The 19,399-nt window shown below is 48.1% G+C and overlaps 1 protein-coding gene across 1 annotated transcript in view; it reads left to right on the plus strand.

Moving 5' to 3' along the window:
* The window catches only part of EVL (Enah/Vasp-like), a 110,067-nt gene that overhangs the window by 48,531 nt on the left and 42,137 nt on the right, over positions 1 to 19,399 (plus strand). The window contains exon 2 of the mRNA XM_006839522.1: positions 18,351 to 18,519. Within this exon, the coding sequence (XP_006839585.1) occupies positions 18,351 to 18,519 (169 nt within the window). The remainder of the gene's footprint in view (positions 1 to 18,350; positions 18,520 to 19,399) is intronic.

The following is a 19,399-nucleotide window of genomic DNA, read 5'->3' on the forward strand; positions in this document are numbered from 1 at the left end:
CTTGATGACCTTCCAGTGCATAACCCACTGCACCAGCAGCACTCCTGTTGTTGTAGTTGTTAAAGTGCTGTTAAGGCAGCGCCAATTCTTAGTGACTCCTATATAGGGTTTCTGAGGAGTGGGCGGTAGATTTGAACCAGCAACCTTGTGGTTAGTAGCCCCATGTTTATCCTACAGTGCCAGCCATGTAACATGTGTTGACATATGGCAACATAACGCCTAGACTGTTGCTGTGCCCGGGCTTCCATATCATGAAAGCACGCTTTCCCAGCTCTGGCTAGGACCGTCCACCAGTCAGAACCTCCTCTGAGCACTCATATGGACCGGGACCTGGGATCCACTTGAGCATGTGACTGTGTGCAGAATGCTTTCACTGGTATTTCACGCAGTCTTCATACTGGTCCTGGAGGGAGCAAGTATTGTGTGTCCTCTTTTCATTTCCTTGAGGAAGAAACCAGGGCAAAAAAGGGGTCAAAAACTTGACCATAAGTAGAGCCCAAAGGTGATGGATCCAGGATGTGAACCCCTGACAACAGAGACTTTGCTCCTTTCCTCTTGTGCAATGAGTTTGGCTGTGGAGTACCTTCAGGACCCCGGAGTGGAGTGGAGAAGCCAACACTCATGGAAATGGAATGAGGACTAGTGATGCAGGCAGCCCTAAGCGTAGACAGGAAGAGCAGCAAGAGTGGAGAGGTCGGGGTCGTCAGGTAAGACTGCAAGGAGAACGTGGGACCGAAGGTAAACTTTGAAGGACGAGAAAGATTTTTTTAAAAGGGACTGAACAGCAGTTAAGTGGTCCCCCAGGAGCTGCTCTAGGTGCTAGGGACACAGTGGTGAAAAGATGAGTGGTCTTGTCCTCAATTTACTGAAACAGAGTGGAGAAAGGGAAGACAAGCAAGCCAGCATAGCCAGAGATGAAGAAAACCAAACTAAAGCTAGGCGGTGTAGAGGGTGGGCTCTCTCTTTGCTGATGCCCTTAGAGGGGACATTTTAAATTGAGGTCTTAATAATGGCACAGTTTGGCAGCTTCAAGGGTCAGAAAAGGAGAGGGAAGCTGAAGCTTCATGAAGAGGAAGAGAATGAGGGGCATGTAGGCAGGCCTTATCACATAGGACACTGTGTGCTATGGCGAGCCACGGGAAGGAGTTTTGTCTCACAGACGGCGCTGCTATGAGATGATGGTAGAATGTGACATGATAGCCATCCAGTGACACTCCACTGTGTGGCTGGAAGACTTCTCAGGTGGCCATTGCAGTCTTGTAGACCAGAATGACTGCAGCTTGGACTAGCAATGGAGCAATCCGTCTAGGTGATGAGAAGTACTTTAGAGGCATAGCCTCCGGGACTTCCCTGATGGAGCAAGCATGGCAGTACAGGAAAGATCTAATTAAGCATGACTCACGTGGATGCTCATAAAGGAAGACTTACTAACACCTTGCGATGTGCAGATGACACAACTTTGGTTGCTGCAAGCAAAGAGGACTTGAAATACTTACTGATAGAGATCAGTATTATCACTATAACCTATAGTATTGATTGCCCCTCAATGTAAAAAAAGAAAAGAGAATCCTCACAACTGGACCAATAAATAGCATTATGATAAATAGTGAAAAGATTATAGTTTTCTAAGACTTCATTCTGCTTTGGACCAACACTCAAGGAAGCAGCAGCCAAGAAATCAAACGACATATACTGCATTAGGCAAATCTGCTCCACAAGACCTCTTTAAAGTGTTCCAGAGCAGAGATATTAGTTTGAGGACTAAGGTGTGTTTGACCTCATGCATGGTATTTTCAGTAGCTTCATATGTGTGTGAAAGTTAGTTGGACAGTGAATAAAAACTGGAGAATCTGTACAGTTGCATTATGGTGTTTGCGGGGAATACTGAAAGTCATGGACTTCCGGAAGAACAAACACATGTGTCTTGGAAGAAGTACACATTCCGAATGCTCCTTAGGAGGGAGGTTAGTGAGACTTGGTCTTGTATGCTTTGCACCTCATGTCAGGAGGATCAGTCCCTGGAGAAGAACATCTTGCTTGGTAAAGTGGAGAGTCGTTGAAAAAGAGGAAGACCCCTAAACATGATGGACTGACACAGTGGTAGCTGCAATGGGCTCGGATATAATGATGGTTCTGCGATGGCACAGAGCCAGGCAGGGGGTTTCACTCTGTTGTGCATCAGGTCGCTAGAGTTGCAATCGACTCACCTGACAAAAGTAGGTGTCTGGGGTTCCATTTGTCATGACGGAAAGACTTGATGCAAGCAGTTGGTCTTTGGTGTTAGCTGGGAAAATATTGGGTGTTTTTTGTTTTTTGGGGAGGGGAGCAGGGAGCAGGTTCCCAGGCAAGGTTGATTGAGTGACCACGGCCTAACTAGACAAGAACTAGCTGAAGTCACAGTGCATCCTTTCGGATGAGATCAGTTAGTTCATTTCCTTGTCTTCTCTAGTCTCTCTAACTGTCCTGCCGCCCCTCCATGCCGCCCCCTAAAGCACTTCTAACCTGCTAACGTATTGCAGTGATGGGTCAATGGTAGAATACTTGCCTTTCATGCAGAAGACCCAGTTTCAGTTCTCGGCCAGTACACCTGTAGGGCAGTGACCACCCATCTGTCAGTGGAAGCTTGTGTGTTGTTAGGATGCTGACAGGTTTCAGTGAAGCTTCCAGACTAGGACAGACTACATTTCCTTATAGCCTCTTAAAGGAACTTGCTCAAAATGTCAGTCACTGCCACTGTTTAGGGGGTCTTCCTCTTTTTCGTTGACTCTCCACTTTATCAAGCAAGATGTTCTCCAGGGACTGATTCCCCCCAACACGATACACAAAGTATACAACACAAAGTCTCACTACTGGTATCCAGGCCTCTGTTTTTCCACATTGTTACTACCAGGAAAGACAGAAGGATCTCCTCCAGCCCTCTGTCAATGACCTACTTTTTCAGCAGCTCCTCTCCTGGTCTTTGAGCTTTTCAGGAGCAGGACATTTTTCTGAGTCATTTTTACCAGCCTTTGACAGTTTAGACAGAGTTTGTTTTGTGATGTTAGTTGCAATGCCCTCAATGTAACATCACTCTTCCCACTTCCTCCCTGGATTCCCCATCCCCATTTGTCCATCTTTCCTGCCCATTCCTGCCTTCTGAGCTTTGTCTTTAGGCACATGCTGCCCTTTTGGTCTCCTGTGTCTGACTGTTCCTCACAGGTCTGCCTCTCCACTTTACAGACTGAAAGCAAATTTGAATGATGTCTAAGGGCCACAGTCTCCGGGGTTCCACCAGTCGATCAGACCACTAAGTCTGCTCTTTGTTATAATTTCAAATTGTGTTGTACATTTTTCTCCCACTTTGCTCAGGACCTTCTATTATGAACCCTTTCGGAGCAGTTGGTAGAGGTACCTGGGCATCATCCAGTTCCTCTGGTCTCAGGCTATTGGAGGCTGTGGTTCACATGGTCCATGAGCCCTTTAGACTCATTGTTTCTTTTTGTTTCATTTTTGTTTTTCACTCTTTTCTTGCTCCAGATAGGAAGAGGTCAATAGTTGCATCCTGACCCATTTCGACCCTGTATAGGGCTTCCAAGGAGTGGCTAGTGGGTTTGAATGGCAAACCTTGTGGTTAGTATTACAGTGCTTACTTATCCTACAGAGCTACACCAGGACTCCTATTGTATCTCAAATGGCTGCTTTTAAACCCCCCAACCACTGTTCACCAAACACTGTCTTTATGGCCTATGTTTTACCAACTGACCTAGATGGCCCCTGAAGCTGTTGTACTAAGGCCTCAAGCCCAGTGACTCAGACCCTCAAGACATTTGTTTATGACTAATCTGTATGTGCTTGGGGGTGTAACTCCCACATGCTGTCCCATTACCAGTTCAACTTACATATCTACCTGTGTTATTGTTAAGTGTTGTCTAATGAGTTCCAACTCATAGAGACCCCCGTATAGGGTTTCCAAGGAGTGGCTGATGAGTTTGAACTGCCGGCCTTGTGCTTCACACTGACCTTGCGGTCCAGTGCTTTATCCCACAGCATCCCACCAGGACTTCTATTGTTACTGCGTACTTCCCAGTGTCTTCCTTTGCCTCGCTCTTGCTGTGGTGACCGCTCCCCTATGTTGTGTACTCCTTTTCCCTTCTCCCAAGTTAATACTATCCTGTGATTTTTCCTCCCTCCCCTCCCATCCCTGGTAAGCATTAAAGAATGTTGGTTTCTGTGTGTGTAAACCTTTCCTTGATGTTTTATGATAGTGGTCTCCTACTCTACCTGCCCTTTTGTAATTGACCTCTTTCATAATTATATAATGCCCTCCACCATGATGTGAAATGTTTTGAATTCACAGCAGTTGTTCCATGCTGAGTTTCTTCGTTTTGTTTGTTGTGGTCATTACTATGATTGCCAGGGGAGATGGTATCTCATTGTGCCTTGATTTATATCTCTCCATTGACTGTTGGCCACCTCAGTGTTGTCTGTGATGAAGTATCTCTTCATGCTCTTTGCTCAATGTTTTATTGGATTATTTGTATTTTTGTTGTGGAAGTGTTGAAGATTTTTCTATAAATTTTAGACAGTAGTCCCTTGTCAGATATGTCGTTGCCAAAAGTTTGTCCCCAGTCTGTAGGTTCTCTTTTTACTCTTTTGGAGAAGTAAATTTACTCTTGGTGTGCATGTTTAATTGTTAGAAGTTCCTATTTTTTGTTGTTTGTGAATTTTTAGTTCTGTTTGATAGGCTACTTATGCTATAAATTAGGGTCCCTGAGTTTACCCCTATTTTTCTTCCATGATCTTTATAGTTTTAGGTTTTGCATGGAGATCTTGGATCCATTTTGAGTTAGTTTTTGTATGTGATGTGAGGTACGGATCCTATTTCAGTTTTCTGCCTGCACCAACTGTTAAAGAGACAGTCTCTTCTCTGCTTCCTGCAGTTCAGCCCTTTGTAGAAGATCAGCTGTCTGTAGTTGGGTGGATTCACTTCTGGGCTCTCAGATAGGTTCAGTTGGTGTGTGTATCTGCTGGCATGCCGGTACCAGGCTGGTACTGTGGCTTTACAGTCAGTTCTGAGATCGGCAAATAGAAGGCGGCCTTCTTTATTCTCCTCATCTTTGGTAGTGCCTTGCTTATCTTGAGTCTCTATCCTTTCCTCATAAAGTTGGCGAGTCATTTTTCATCTCTTTAAAGAATATTGATGGATTCTGATCATGGATCGCTTTGAGCAGCCTTCTTATCCATGAGTACTTGTGTTCTTGGGTTTAAAAAAAATGATCCATTTAAATCAAATAGGATAAATATGGGTAGACATCACCTACGTGAACAAGAGAATATGGAAATCCGCAATCATTTTATAAAGGAGTCCTTAAGACCAAAAGCTGTGAGAAGTGCTTCTGTACACTGCTTCACATGAGTGTACTATGAAAAGCATGCATAGAAATGATAAAAAGATGGCGGCTCCCAGGGGTAGACAGGAGTGGAACTAACACTGGGCAAACAGCTCTGGGATGAGCTGTGCATTTGCCAGCCTGACCGATGGCATCCTAGAAGCCAACTTGTCACACATGTGAAATGTTTCATAACAGACCTTGTAAGCTGAGTGTATTACATTAAACCTGTTTCAAACCTGTTTTAATTAAGGGGGGAAAACACACATCCTATAGATCATTTGTTAATTACCCAGAGGAACTCAGAAGCCTCATACAGGGTCACCAGGAGTCGGAACCAACTTATTGGCACTTTACAAGTGCAGCCTATTAGTTTGTATTTGTAAACTGACCATCGTTGGCATTGAGTTCTAGGTTGTTGTTGTTGTTATGTGCCGTGGAGTCGGTTCCGACTCACAGTGACCCTGTACAGGGTTTCCGAGGCTGTAAATCTTTTGCGGGAGCAGAAAGCCTCATCTTTCTCCCACGGAACAGCTGGTAGTTTCGAACTGCTGACCCTGAGATTCGCAGCCTGATTTGTAACCACTACGCTGCCAGAACTCCTTATTTTCAAGATATGCTATAGTGCTTAGGATTGAAATAGCATGTTGTCAGCAAGTCACTGTCGAATGGTAAGCGTGGGGGAGAACATAAAAAGAAATAACTCATGAGGCCAAGTGTTAACCATCGATCATTATTTATCTCTGTCGCTCTGAAATTTCTCCAAATAAGCAACTGGAGGGAAAGTAGCTTCCGAAGAGTTGGCTCTGGCGGTTTTCTGCTTCCCTAAGGGAAAACCCCTAGACAGCAGAAGGTCCGGCTTACAGGTCTAAGAGCCAGCTCTACGTGGGCAAATCTCTGCCCGTCTTCAGGCCTGTTTCCCCATCCAAAAACATATGTCAAGATGTCTTCAGCTCTGATAAGGCTGTGATTCACATCTCTGGGTTTCTCAATCATGGAGCTCAATCATGGTGGCGTCATGGTGGTGAAGCTTCCTCATTCCCTGTTAGTACGCACTCTTGCCCTGTGCTGGCTGAGGAGGTCGGCCCTCTCCACCTCCTCTTCCCCTCCTGGAAGTCTCCCTTCCCTCGGGCAGGATTCGAGGTGCCCTCCGCTTGCCCTCACAGTGCCTTACGTGCTGTGGGACCTAGCACATCTAGGTGGCTTGTTTGTGAGTGCTTACATGCTCATCTCCACATGAGGACAGAAACCACCTCTTTTAGCCAACAGAAGGTGGGGTTTCTGTAGCTACTCGGCATGAGAATATCGCTGATACATCAGCCCTCAGTAAATGGAGTGGTTTCCTGATTTATTTTTAAAGTGAGTGCAGAAAAAGTGAAAGAGGAAGCAAAGGTGGCCAAGTGGGTTATAGTCTGCCCCGGCCACCCCCCAAATAATAACAGTCCCGGCAGGCTGAGAAGTAGGGGAGGCAGCAGAACGAGTCAGACTCAAAACTAAGCTTACACACAGAGGTAGATGTTTGCTCAGCGGTCATTTTGTCCCAGTATTGAAACACACCAAAGCCCACCTCATGAAACAGCTGTTTTCTTGGGGTCAGAGAAGTCTGATGAGGGTTATGAGGAAGACAACAGCAGCGTGTGAAGGGTGCAGGAGAAGCCAGGTGGTAAGTGGGGCTCCAGAGACCTATGTCTGGAAGGCTTGGTCACATGGATTCCATGCTGGCCACCTGCAGACGAGCGGTTTGTTCAGGCTTCAGCCTGAAGGCCTCCACAGAGACCCACTCGACATGCCGTGTCCTGCTTGGCCAGACCCTTCCCTGTTCTCCAGGCTGTTTAGGAACCTGAGGCCTTGTTGGGTTTCTGGGTAGACATTAAAAGAATGAGAGGGCGTGATCGTTTCGTGTGTGACAGAGCCAGTGTCCTACTGACTGTGGCTTAAGTCTCAGCTCATGAGGGTTTGCCGCTTACTCAAGCCAACATTTCCCTAGTTCAAGATGCAGGGACTGATGTGGGATAAACGGCTTCCCTGTTTACTTCCTTGTTATTGTTGTTAAGTGCCATCAAGTCTGGTTCCGACCCATAGCGACCCTGTACAGGGCTTCCTAGGAGTGGCTGGTGAGCTTGAACCGCCAACCTTGCAGTTCATACCGCTTTGCAGACTGACGCATTAACCCATGGCGCCACACCAGGACTCCGTTTACTTCCTTAGTCCTATCTTATCTTCAATAAATGTAAAAGACAGCCCAGAAAGATGATTACTGTAATTTTACAGAGATGGGGCTGTACTTCCCTGAAGTCACGTGCCTAGGAAGTATTGGTGCTAGGCCAGGACCGTAACTCTGGCCCTTAGCACCCTCATCACTCTGCGTGTGTGTGTGTGTGTGTGTGTGTGTGTCTGTGTGTGTCTGTGTGTGGGGTGTCACACAGAAGCCGGTCTCGGTAATCACGGGAGCTTTATGCCGAGTCCCGCAAGTGCCATCATCTCGGTAGTTGCTAAGTAAAGATTTGTTGAATGAGTGACACATAGACAGTTGTCATTGGTTAGGCCTATTTCATGCTACTAAGAACCGCTGTAGCTGAGCTTAGACCCCAACAATCTCTGAGCCTGAGGTGAACGTTTTCTGTGACATCATGATGCCAACTTACATGAATGAAGGGGCAGCGACATTTAACCGGAGCTCTGGGGACAGGTAGGATCCAGATCTATGGGTAGAGAAAGAAGAAAGCATGGAGGCAGGGAGAACATCTTTCTTCGTCATTACTTGAGCAGTGCCTGCAAAGGCCCGGATGTGCTAGTGACCTACCCCAGCTTAGGCTTCAAGAAAGGCTTTCTGGCAGGGATGCCAGAGATGGAGGGCCGAGATGAGGACATAGAGAGATGGAGCAGCTGAGGACTCCACACTCATGGAAAGAGAAAGATTGGATGCTGGCGGTCAGGAGGCAGGCCTGCAGAATGAGCCCTTTGTTTAAATTATTATATATTCCTGAGTGTTTTTGTGTACAACTCCCTCCCCCCCCCCCAAAAAAAAAACAGAGGAACTAGAAGCAATACTATTGAATGATGCTGCTCCTCGGAGGAGATTGTAATCATTGCAATGAAACGATGGTGTAAAACCCATGTTGTCCCCGGTAAACTGTCACTCAGTTCACAGTAAAAAGACAAGGCTTTCTGAAGGCAGTGATAGGACTGGCTGAGTAAGCTAGGGAGCATGAGCGGGGCCAGTGGCTGTTGCTTAGGGACCATGGATGTGCTGGGGGGCGGGGGGGGTGGAGGACAAGGGAGAGCTGTCAGGACCATGGGTCTGCTGGGGGGGGGAGGGGGACAAGGGAGAGCTGTCAGGAGCCTCGCTGTCTGACACGGAGCTGAGACGATCCCACACTGTTGGTGCCAGGTCTACATCTTTTCATTCTTATAACAACCCTGTGAGGAGGTGTTGCTGTCATCCCCATTTCCCTGATTGGGAAACTGAGAAATGAGGAATTCAGCAATCTGAGGCCATATAGCTAGTAAGTGGGGTGGTGGTGATGTGCCGTGGAGTCGGTTCCGACTCATAACAACCCTGTACAGGGTTTCCGAGGCTGTAAATCTTTACAGGAGCAGAAGGCCTCATCTTTCTCCCGCGGAACAGCTGGTAGTTTCGAACTGCTGACCTTGAGGTTCGCAGCCCGATTCGTAACCACTACGCTACCAGAGCTCCTTAATAAGTGGGGAGAGGTGTCTCAAGATTTTTCTGGCCACATTGTGAAAGGTGATTTAGTGGCAGGGACTCTGGAGGAGGAAAGACGCGAGTGAGAGCACTGGCAACAAGGAGGGAGAGAAAGGAGCAGATGTGAGGAAGTGGATTGAGGAAGTGGAACCGTGCGTTGTCGTGGAGGATGTGGCGAGACCTGTCCAAAACGGCCTCCAGGTTTCAGACCCGAGACTAGATGCCTCTTGCTGCCATTCACTGAAAGAGAAAACGTGAGAAGGATGCTTTCTGGTTCCGGTGGGCTGAATTTGGAGGTCTGGTTGAAATATGATTCCATTGCTTAGGAGAAAGGTCAGAATCAGAGACCAACATGGGGCTGTCCAGATATCGGTGACCATGACCCCTGGCCATGGCTAGCAGAGCTTGTCCAAGGTCCGAGAGCTTGTGTTTCTCAGTTGATTTCTTGAGCCATTTGCATCAGAGTCAGCGAGGATGCGTGTTAACTTACAGATGCCCCGGGCTGACCTAAGGCCTACTGAATCAGGAGACTGAGAATTCCTATTTTCCCTCTTAGCTAACTCTCATGGCGCACATCATTTTGAGCATCGTGTCAGTAGAGTAAGAAGAAAACAAGTCTGAGTTCACCTTGGGTGATGCTGGAGTCGGTTTTGTTTTGTCACTGGTGGGAGACTGATTTGGCGGTGGGAATTGGTGATGGTTCTACAACACCAAGAATACCATCCGTCACTGAGTTGTACCTTCAGTCACAAATGTACCATTTGTACATGCAAACCAAGAGGGACTGACAAGTGTTCTATTACCTCTTGTCACCTCAACAAAACACTAAGTCAGAAATCGGCTTGAGTGCTCGCTTCAGCAGCACATATACTATAATTGGAACAATGCAGAGAAGGTTCCCATGGCCCCTGCGCCAACGATGACACATAAATCTGTGATGCGTTCCATGTTTTTTTGAACTGAAGCAGTGTTTGGGGAGTCCGTTTCCCTGTCACGTAAGCACCATATTCAACATTCTTCAGAAATGTTTCCATTTGAATGGGGTGATTTTCTTCATCTCTTAGTTACAAATACCTGACTTTAGATATAAGACCATTTGTAAGATGCCATAGGGAGAACATCGGTTTTACACCATTGGCTCATCGCAATGATTAATTCCACATTCAAAAAAGAGAAAATAAAGGATTAATGTAACTTAAAAAAAAAAAAGGTTTGCGATCAAAGACCTCTTAGAGAGCACAGTAAAAGCCCACTCCAAGATACAGATGTGTGCTCTCAAGGCTGATGGATTCCGTCTCGCAGGTAATTTCAGGGAATTGTGGACTGTTTCATAGACCCCAGCATAAGGTCGGAAAGAACTAGACACAATCTCGCGGAAGCTGTAAATTACTCTGCAGTGACTCGACGGAGGATCCAGGGAGAGTGTCACAGTGGGAGTGGGGTGGGGGCATGCAGCAGGGCTTGCTTCCGTGAGAGTCGAGTCGAACACTTTCAGGACTGAAGAGTGCCCATTGGAATCGTCTAGAGGTTCAGTGTATGACTGGGGACAGATGCCAGTGAGGGGTGGGAGAAAGCAAGTCAACAGCAGCTTGATGGAGGAAGAAGAGGAGAGGTAGAGGGTGATCGCTGGAGGACGTGAGGACCCCTTAGCTCACTTGCTTCTGTCTGCCGGGTTCACTTCCTGTAACCGTTGTTGTAGAGAGAGAGAACAAAGGCTGCTGTAGGACCCTGATTTTAGGCCCAGGAAACCCTGGGCTGTGGGTCACCCTGGTCCCCAGTCCTGCTGAGGAGGTCACCTCTGAAGGGACATTGGGCCTGAGCAGGACCAGTTGCGGGGAGGCAGGCGTGTGCTGTTTTCACTCCAGTAAGAGGCCACACAGCACAGCACTGCGTGTGTGCGCAGGAGCCAGGCCTGGGTCCTCGGGGCCCCCAACTCACAGAGGGCTGCTTTCCTGAGCCCCAGGTTGTTGTGAGATGGACACTGAGGGTCATCTGTGGCGGATGCTTTCACTTAGCAGTTACTACTCTCTCCGTGAAAATAAACAGACAGGATTGTGATGGGCTCTTCCCATGGGCATACAGTCCAAACACACTTACCCACAGTCCTTGAGTTGTCGATTCAATAGTGGATTCTTGTTGCTAAGTGCCGTCGAATCAGTGCCAACCCATAGCGACCCTGTTTAGGGTTTCCGACGTGCGGCTGGTAAGTTTGAACTGCCGACCTTGTGGTTCAAACTGACTTGGAAGCACTGCAGTCGAGTGCGTATCCTACAGTGCCACACAAGGACTCCCAACAGTGGGGAGTGTCAGCAACATTCTAGGGACTCGGCTTACGAAGGGGGGGATGCTGCTTCGTGGGGCAGGCAGGCAGGCAGGTGGGCAGATATGGGCCAGTCTGCACCAGCTTGTCTCCTTCTGGAAGCCGGAGTTGGGGTGATAGGGTTGGGGTGGTTGGGCTTTCTTCAAGCTTAACCCCGGACTCAGCCAGCATTCTCCATTGGGGCAGTCCTACCCCATTCGGGTTGCTTTGGGACTTTACATCCTCTGTGCATGCTTCTGGAATTGGCTCTCTGCCCTTGAGATTTTGTGGGAAGGGTCTGAGAAATGCCAGGGAAGGATTCCAGAAAGAGTGTGTAGGAAGACCGCGCTGAGGGTGGTGTATCTACACAAGGCCACGTGGTAACCTTCCCAAGGTCAGTCTCCGTCCCAGAGGGACAGCTGGTGGAACGGGACCTGCACTGTGTGGGTGAAGAGAAAACACGCAGCAAGGTGGACCTCGGCTGCCTACACCTGCGTGTGGGGGCCACAGGCCTCTTCCTGTGGGCTAGCTTTCATCTTCAGATACAACAGTGCTTTCGTACCTCAAGTCTCAGGAGAGCCACATTTAGGGTTCAGAGTTGTGTGCAGAAAAATTGGGGTGCAGACTGATTAATGGCAAAATCTCCACAGACCTCCAAAAGTGCTCTATGCTCTCTGACTTTAAAAATGAGCTGCTGAGCCCAAGTCCAGACAGGGTGTGTGCGTCTCCTCTCCCCACATGCCGTGTCCTGTGCCAGCGAGGACTCACTGCTTGTCTGTGACACCTGGGAGGCCAGACCTGGAGACACCCGTGGCCCAGTCACATGACCTTTCTCTTCTGAGCTCCAGGTAAACATACAGCCTGAAGCTAAGGTCCCTTTCTTGCATCCCCTGGGATGGAAAGGACAGGCTGAGATAGTTTGAGTGCCCACAGGTACCATACGCAGCCCAAGAGAGAAACCCTGTTTGCTCAGAGCAGCCTGTTAGGGCCCAGCACCATATGTTGTTGTTGCTGTTAAGTGCCATCAAGTCAGTTCCAACCCATAGCAACCCTGCATCGGGTTTCCAAGGAGCGGCTGGTGAGCTTGAACCGCCAACCTTGCAGTTCAAACCAACTTTGCAGTCCAGTGCATTAACCCACAGCACCATATAGAACAAACCAAACAGCAGGTTTTGTCCAAACCCCCACCCAACCCCCCCACTAATCAACTGACTTGTTTTGATGATATAAAAATCCAGCCTGCACAAAAGGTGTAGAGTTCCGTGTTTTCTTAGTGGTTACCAGAGCCAGGAGGAAGAGGCAAAGGGCAGTCACTGCTTATGAGGATGGGAATTTGGCAGTGATTATTAATAAGGTTTGTACAGTATGATTAATATAATCGAGATCCCTGAATTGTACAGGGGTCCCTGCGTGGTGTAAACAGTTACTCACTCACTCGATGAATAACAAAAACATTGGTGATGGGAACCCACCCAGCGGCTCTCAGAAGACAGGTTTGGCAGTCTGCTTCAGAAAGGTCACAGCAGATGAAAACCCCACAGAGCAGTTCTCTGTACAGACAGGGTCACCGTGAGTCCAAATCCGCTCACCATCTACCCACAAGAGCAAAACTGTACCCATGAAATATGTTGGCCTGGCAAATGTTGCTTCTTACACACAACACATACACATACTACCCATGAAGCTCTGAGAGATCAGGGCCTCGTGAGAATCAGCCTTCTCATTCCTTCACACTCCCTGTGGTCGGGCTTCTCATCAGGGAGGGTGGGGCACGCTGCTGGGGAGGAAGGTGGGTAAGGGTGTGGGAGTGTTTTCCTTGCTGTTAGATTTCCTCAGTCAGTCGCAACACAATCATCAGAGACTGACTAGGAGCTCCTCAAATGGAACCACACACACACATATACACAGACACAAGACAGTGGTTTTGGTAACCACGGTTTAATTTAAATCCAAAATGTTAAAAACAGCAGCAAAAAAAAGGAACCTGTGGCTGTAATTATAATAAGAAAAGTAACGATTGCTATTTGAGCATCTGTTCCGAGCTGGGGGGCGGTGGGGGTGGGGTGGGGGCGTGGAGATACAGTCTGTGTGAGGAGCAGCCAGGTGCTGAGAGCTCAGTGAGGTGAGGGGCTGAGCTGCCTCCACCCCATAGCTCTTCCTGCACTCGCCCACACCATGTTTCTTCAGAAACCTTCCCCTGCTCCCTGGCCCCTTGAGGCTGGGACAGTTTGTGAGGACTGTTACTAGAGCAGAGGCTGTCTGTCCTAGGCACATGTTTCCTGACTCACTGTCATCTGGGCTTGTCAGGCTGCAAAGAGCCAGACCAGGTGCCGTCCACTTGCTGTCAGAGTAGTACTGTTTTCAACAGCAGGTTTGTAGACCTGTCTTCCGAGGCACCGCGGGGTGGACTCGAACCTCCAACCTCTGGGTTAGTAGCTGTGCACGTCAACTGTTTTTAGGACCCGACACTAGCGTAATGTGGCAGATCAGGAGGCAGCCAGAGCACAGTGACCAGGGACTTACAGCTTTGTCATGTGAATAATGGATGAGTGGACCAAGATGGTCCTTTCCTTGACCACTGGACCAACCTAGGATATCCAGAAAGCCCCAAGTCACTCTCCAGGGGAGCAAGTGGGGTACCACTCAAAACATGGACGGATTGTCTATAGCAGAGTTGAGGGATGCTGTTGAGTTGGTTCCAATTTACAGAAACCCTGTGTAGGATTTCTAAGGGGCAGCTGGTGCATTCGAACTGCTGACCTTGAAGTTCAAACCGACCTTTTGGTCTGGTGCATTATCCTATAATGCCCAAGAAACATTTGGTCTGGCCCTGCCAAGACAATCACAGTTCCAGACATCACAATATAACAGGTTAATTTTTAAGATGATAATTTTGTATGGTCTGCAAATGATGTTATAAATATCCAAATGGCCCTGAGCAGAAAAAAAGTTCCCCATCTCTGGTCTATAGTCCCAGCATTTAACAACAGAACGGTTGGTTATGGAGAGTGTAAATTTCCTGTCACTCCGAAGTAGACAGTGTCTACTTGTCCGGGCTGCATTGGAGGGTTGTGGATTGAAGCATGTCTCCCCAAAATATGTGTTGTGGGTCCTAACCCTTACACTTATGGTTGTAATCCCATTCGTGAGTAGAGATTTGTTATGTTAATGAAGGTGTTTCTGACATGGGACACATGAAGATGGAACAAGGAACTGAGCTGAAATGAGACAGGGACCAGAACCACAGAGAGATGGTCTCTCCCTAGAGCCCAGGCCTGGATGTCACTGATAGTGACTACCACATAGGCTCAAACACAGGAATGACTGTGAGGATGGTGCAGAACCAGGAAGGATTTCCTTCTGTTGCACACACAGTCCCTACGAGTCAGAGTCAGCGCTCTTAACAGCAACAAGCTTCCCAAACTGTGAGAAAATCCATTTCTGGTTTTCAAAGCCACCCTCACGGGGTGATTTGTTACAGCAGCACTGGAGATCTAAGAGAAGCTTTCTTTATTGGACATAGGATTGGATTAGATCTCTCTAGGGTTCTTTTCAACCCTGACATGCATTAGGCACCTACTGTGTGCCAGGTTCTGGAAACATGGCTTAGAATGAGACTTTTTCCTGCCCTGATGGATCCGCCATGGTGTCAGTTAGATCTTTGAAGGAGCTGATGCCAAGAGCAGATTCGAGCTTAAGGGACTTATTGGGGGAAAGCCAGTCAAGGCTGGAGGTGGGGGGAGCAGGAACAAGCATGGAGCCTCAGTCCACGCTGTAAGTCGATGGTTCTTCCTGCTGTCCACTGCCACCACGTGGGCGTCTGCTCATCGTGACCATACAGGGGATACCTTGTCTGGTCCTGCGCTGTCCTCACACCAGTGGGTGTGTTTAAGTTCAGTGTGGAGGCTAGGGTGTCACCACCACCCCCTTTTATATTTATGCTGACCCTCTACTTTATCAAGCACTATGTCCTTCTCCAAAAGTTAGTCCTTCCTCATGATGTGTCCACAGTACGTGAAACAAAGTCTCCCCATTGTCATTTCTGAGCATACTTGCTATGATGGATCCAGGTCTGACCCCTATGAAAGAAGTGGGGAGAGAAAGACTTGAGTAGGAAGCATCGCAGACCCAGTGCCCGTCCTAGGAGTCCCAGAGCAGAGGTGTCCCCATGAAAGGCCAGTCCTAGCACCCTGCCATCTTCAGTCATAGGCTTGAGCAGCCTGAGCAAACTGGGACCATAGGGCCCCGCAAAGATCTTGAAGGAGGTCTAAGGGGCCCCTTCCTGGCCCCGCACAGGAACCTCAGAAAGCACAGTCCTACCACACTGCCCCTTCCTAAATGTGCCTTCCCAGAGCTGGTCACATGCCAGCAAGCTGTGGAGCTGGGGTTTCAACTCTGATCCCTCTGACTAAATACAGGGCCCACTTGATTTTCTGGTACCATGCCGCATCTCACACAAAATTAAACCCAGAACCCAATCTGTGGTGACTTGCATTGGGACAGAACTATGACTTGACCCAAGTTCTATCTGATGGACAGTTCACTCTACTTTCTAATGAGACCAGGACGCGATATTTAGTGAAGACAGGAGCATCTGCTCCTAAGCATAGTCCCTTAAAAGATACATTGCTTCAGCCCCAGAAACACAGACAAGAAGAAGCTTACTGCTTCTTTTTAAAGTGGTTCTTAGTTTCTCCCTGGCAGCACAATGTGGTTGTCATCTCAGAACCCGGCCTGCCTAGCTCACCGTTGATTTCCCTTCAGTGTTTATTGACCGAGTGGTGAATTATGGGGAAAGATGCAATACCCACGTAGAACACAATATCCTTCTAATCTGCTCTTATACATCACAGACATTCCCAGAGCCCTCCATACCAGGCCTGGGGAACCAATGACAATATACCCTAGACTCCTAAGCCCCAGGCCAGAGTGAGGGCTCAGCGTAAGAATGAAGCCCAGCATGTAGGCAGTGGAGCCGGGTTGAGACGCAGCGCTGACTCTTTACGAGTAGGAATGTTCTTACAGTGAACATACGTGTGGGTGACTCTCCACATGCCCCGTGCACAGAACTTGTCAAGGTTATAACCTGTGCTCCCAATTTATGACATAACTCGAGTTACAACGAATCACACATACAACTTTCCTTTTTTGTTTTGTTTTTTTGTACATACTGTGTGGCGCTATGGGATAATGCCTTGGACCGAAAGGTTGCTTTGAACCACAAGGTCGGTGGTTCCGATTCACCAGCCACTCCTTGGACACCCTATACAGGGTCGCTGTGAGTTGGAACTGACTCGATGGCATTTAACAACAATGCTACACACAGTGTTGCTGACGTTACCACATCTGTAAGTTCACGTGTAGTTGGTTCTAACCTTCAAACACAGATTGGATTTATAAAGATACTGATAATGAAACGCAATAATAATGAAATTCAAAAGGAAGATTCTAGTTACATCAGAGCAGACTTAACATCAAAGTCATCAGAACAGGATTCCATCGTGAGTCGGGGACCAGCTGTGATGTCCTCAGTGGCTCGTCCACACTCCGACTAGTAGGGTATTGGATTCTGAGGAAGCACAGCCTCCCCGACACTAGGGACCAGTTACTTGGGCCAGATTGAGCCTTTTAAGTCACTGAGCCTAATTCTGTTAAGAACCTCTATGATATGGCCCAGCAACTACACAAGGGGATGGAGATAGGGGTCTTTATCAAATGTTTTGTTCCGTGACTTCTTAAATATGGGTTTCCTTAACTGCTCAGTCGTGCCATCATGACGGTCCGTATTATGTAGTAATGACCATAGGACCTACTTGCTTTTTATAAACTCACTGACCTCAAATTGTTGGACTTTAAGAATGTTTCCAGTTTTTCTTCTGTTTATAAGCCCTCCTTTTCTGATCACTGCCTTGTCTTACTGGTGGTGGTGGTTGTTGTCAAGTGCCGTTGAGTCGATTCCGACCCATAGCGACCCTGTTTAGGGTTTCCAAGGAGCAGTTGGTGAGCTTGAACCGCCAACCTTGCAGTTCAAACGGCTTTGCAGTTGTGGCGCATTAACCCACAGCGCCACTAGGTGCCTGCTTTTAGCAGCCACATCCTCTGTAGATTTGTGGGTTCTGGCATGCTGGAGACTGAGAACGTGGTTGGTTTTGAAGACTGCTAGACTCAGATGTAAGTCACAAGCGTGGAGCTCTGCATGGCTCCTCTGCACGCACGCACACAGACGGTTAGTACTGCACTGGTTTTAATGAGGACAACTTGCTCCCTCCAGGGGCCCCATTCCTGGGCTTCTGTGGTATTCTAAACAGATGGGCTCCCTGTGTCATGTCTCCGCAAAGTAAGATGTGATTGTCTTTGTACTCGGGTTTCAGAAGACCGAAATGCTCACCTATCATGATGTCGTAATTGGGGCATTTTGTGGGGTGTTACAGAGACTGTTAGCCATGTCATATCCACTAGCTACAAGCAGAACTGGTGGAAAATCTCAAATTTCACTAGTGAACACCTATGAGAACTTTCAGAAATTGTCTCAGCTCCACTTTTCTCATCTATAGAATGGGGATAGTAAATAGTTACCGTCCGTGGTGGTGGTGGTGATGTGCCGTGAACGTTGGTAAATCTCTTCCGCGGATCCACTGGTAGTTCTGTGAACTGCTGACCTCGAGACTCACTAGCATGACGGTACCAGAGTACCTGGTCTAATTTCATGTGGTGCCTAGAAGACCAAAGACAGTGAACAGATTGTCATAGTAAACGCTTCCCATCTCCTTCCCTGTTCCCTGAAAGCAAACCTGTGAGTCACCCCAAGATGCAGAGAGTTCTGGCACAGAGCCTCCGCTCCAACCCCCGGGATAGCATCCAACAATTAGGATGTTTCCTTAGGTCAGGTAGCTGTTGGCCAGTTTCCGAAGCGGGCACAGCTGGCTTCCGTTCCTTGTAGCAGAGCCTGATGATTCCGGTTTCCCTTTTTCTGCAGTGAACAGAGTATCTGCCAAGCTCGGGCGTCTGTGATGGTCTATGATGATACCAGTAAGAAATGGATACCAATCAAACCTGGCCAGCAGGGATTCAGCCGCATCAACATCTACCACAACACTGCCAGCAACACCTTCAGAGTCGTGGGAGTCAAGCTGCAAGACCAGCAGGTGAGTATGGAGGGCCATGTAACACACACACTCACCCACAGAGGGAGCAGGGGGCAACAACGCACCAGCTCGGGTTTTGGAGTCACAGCGTTGAGGTCAAGGTCTGCCCCTCCTCTTTAGTGGTGGTCCGGTAAGGCAGCACTCGCACCCTGCCCACCCCACAGGGTTACTGTTGACTCAAGTGAGATGACAGATGAGCAAGAGCTTTGAGAAATGTCACCGGTTGGACCCGTATGTTCGTCTCCTGCTAAATCTCCACGTGTAGTACGGCTGCTACCATCTTTGGTCCATCAGTCCCCTAAGACATACTTTGGAAGGAGTGTCAATATGATTTGAGGAACCAGGAAGCCCCTCTCTTCCTAATCGTACATGCTGGACCAATCAGATAACATTGTGCTTATGAGTATGCCTGTCCTGAGACCGAGTGCGGTGGTGTTAAACGGACTGAAATAGGGACGAGGAGAAAGGGTCGCCCAGCTTAACCACAGTGACCTTGGTGAGCTCTTCAGCAGTCTTCCTCCACCTCTCTTCTTAGAGATTGGCCGAGACATTTTTAGCCATGAAGTTCGCAGATGTGTGGTTTCGACATTTATGAAAACTCTCCTGAGACATCAGCTTCTGGTAGCCATTGTTGGTGAAGCTTTGGTTAAGTTGGACAGCGGATGAGCTGATGTTTCTGCATGTTCAACATATTAGCAATCAGAAAAGCGAACCCAAATTTGGGGTTCTGTATTTTGTTGTGTTGTTGCCTGTTGAATGGCTAACTGCCATTCCCACTTCAGGACCCTTGTTGTTGTTGTCAGGTGCCATCGAGTCGGAACCGACTCATAGCGACCCCATGCACAGCAGAACGAAACAATGTTCGATCCTGGGCCAACCT

This window comes from Chrysochloris asiatica, unplaced genomic scaffold (assembly GCF_000296735.1).
Source record: "Chrysochloris asiatica unplaced genomic scaffold, ChrAsi1.0 scaffold00025, whole genome shotgun sequence".
NCBI classification, from domain to species: Eukaryota; Metazoa; Chordata; class Mammalia; order Afrosoricida; family Chrysochloridae; genus Chrysochloris; species Chrysochloris asiatica.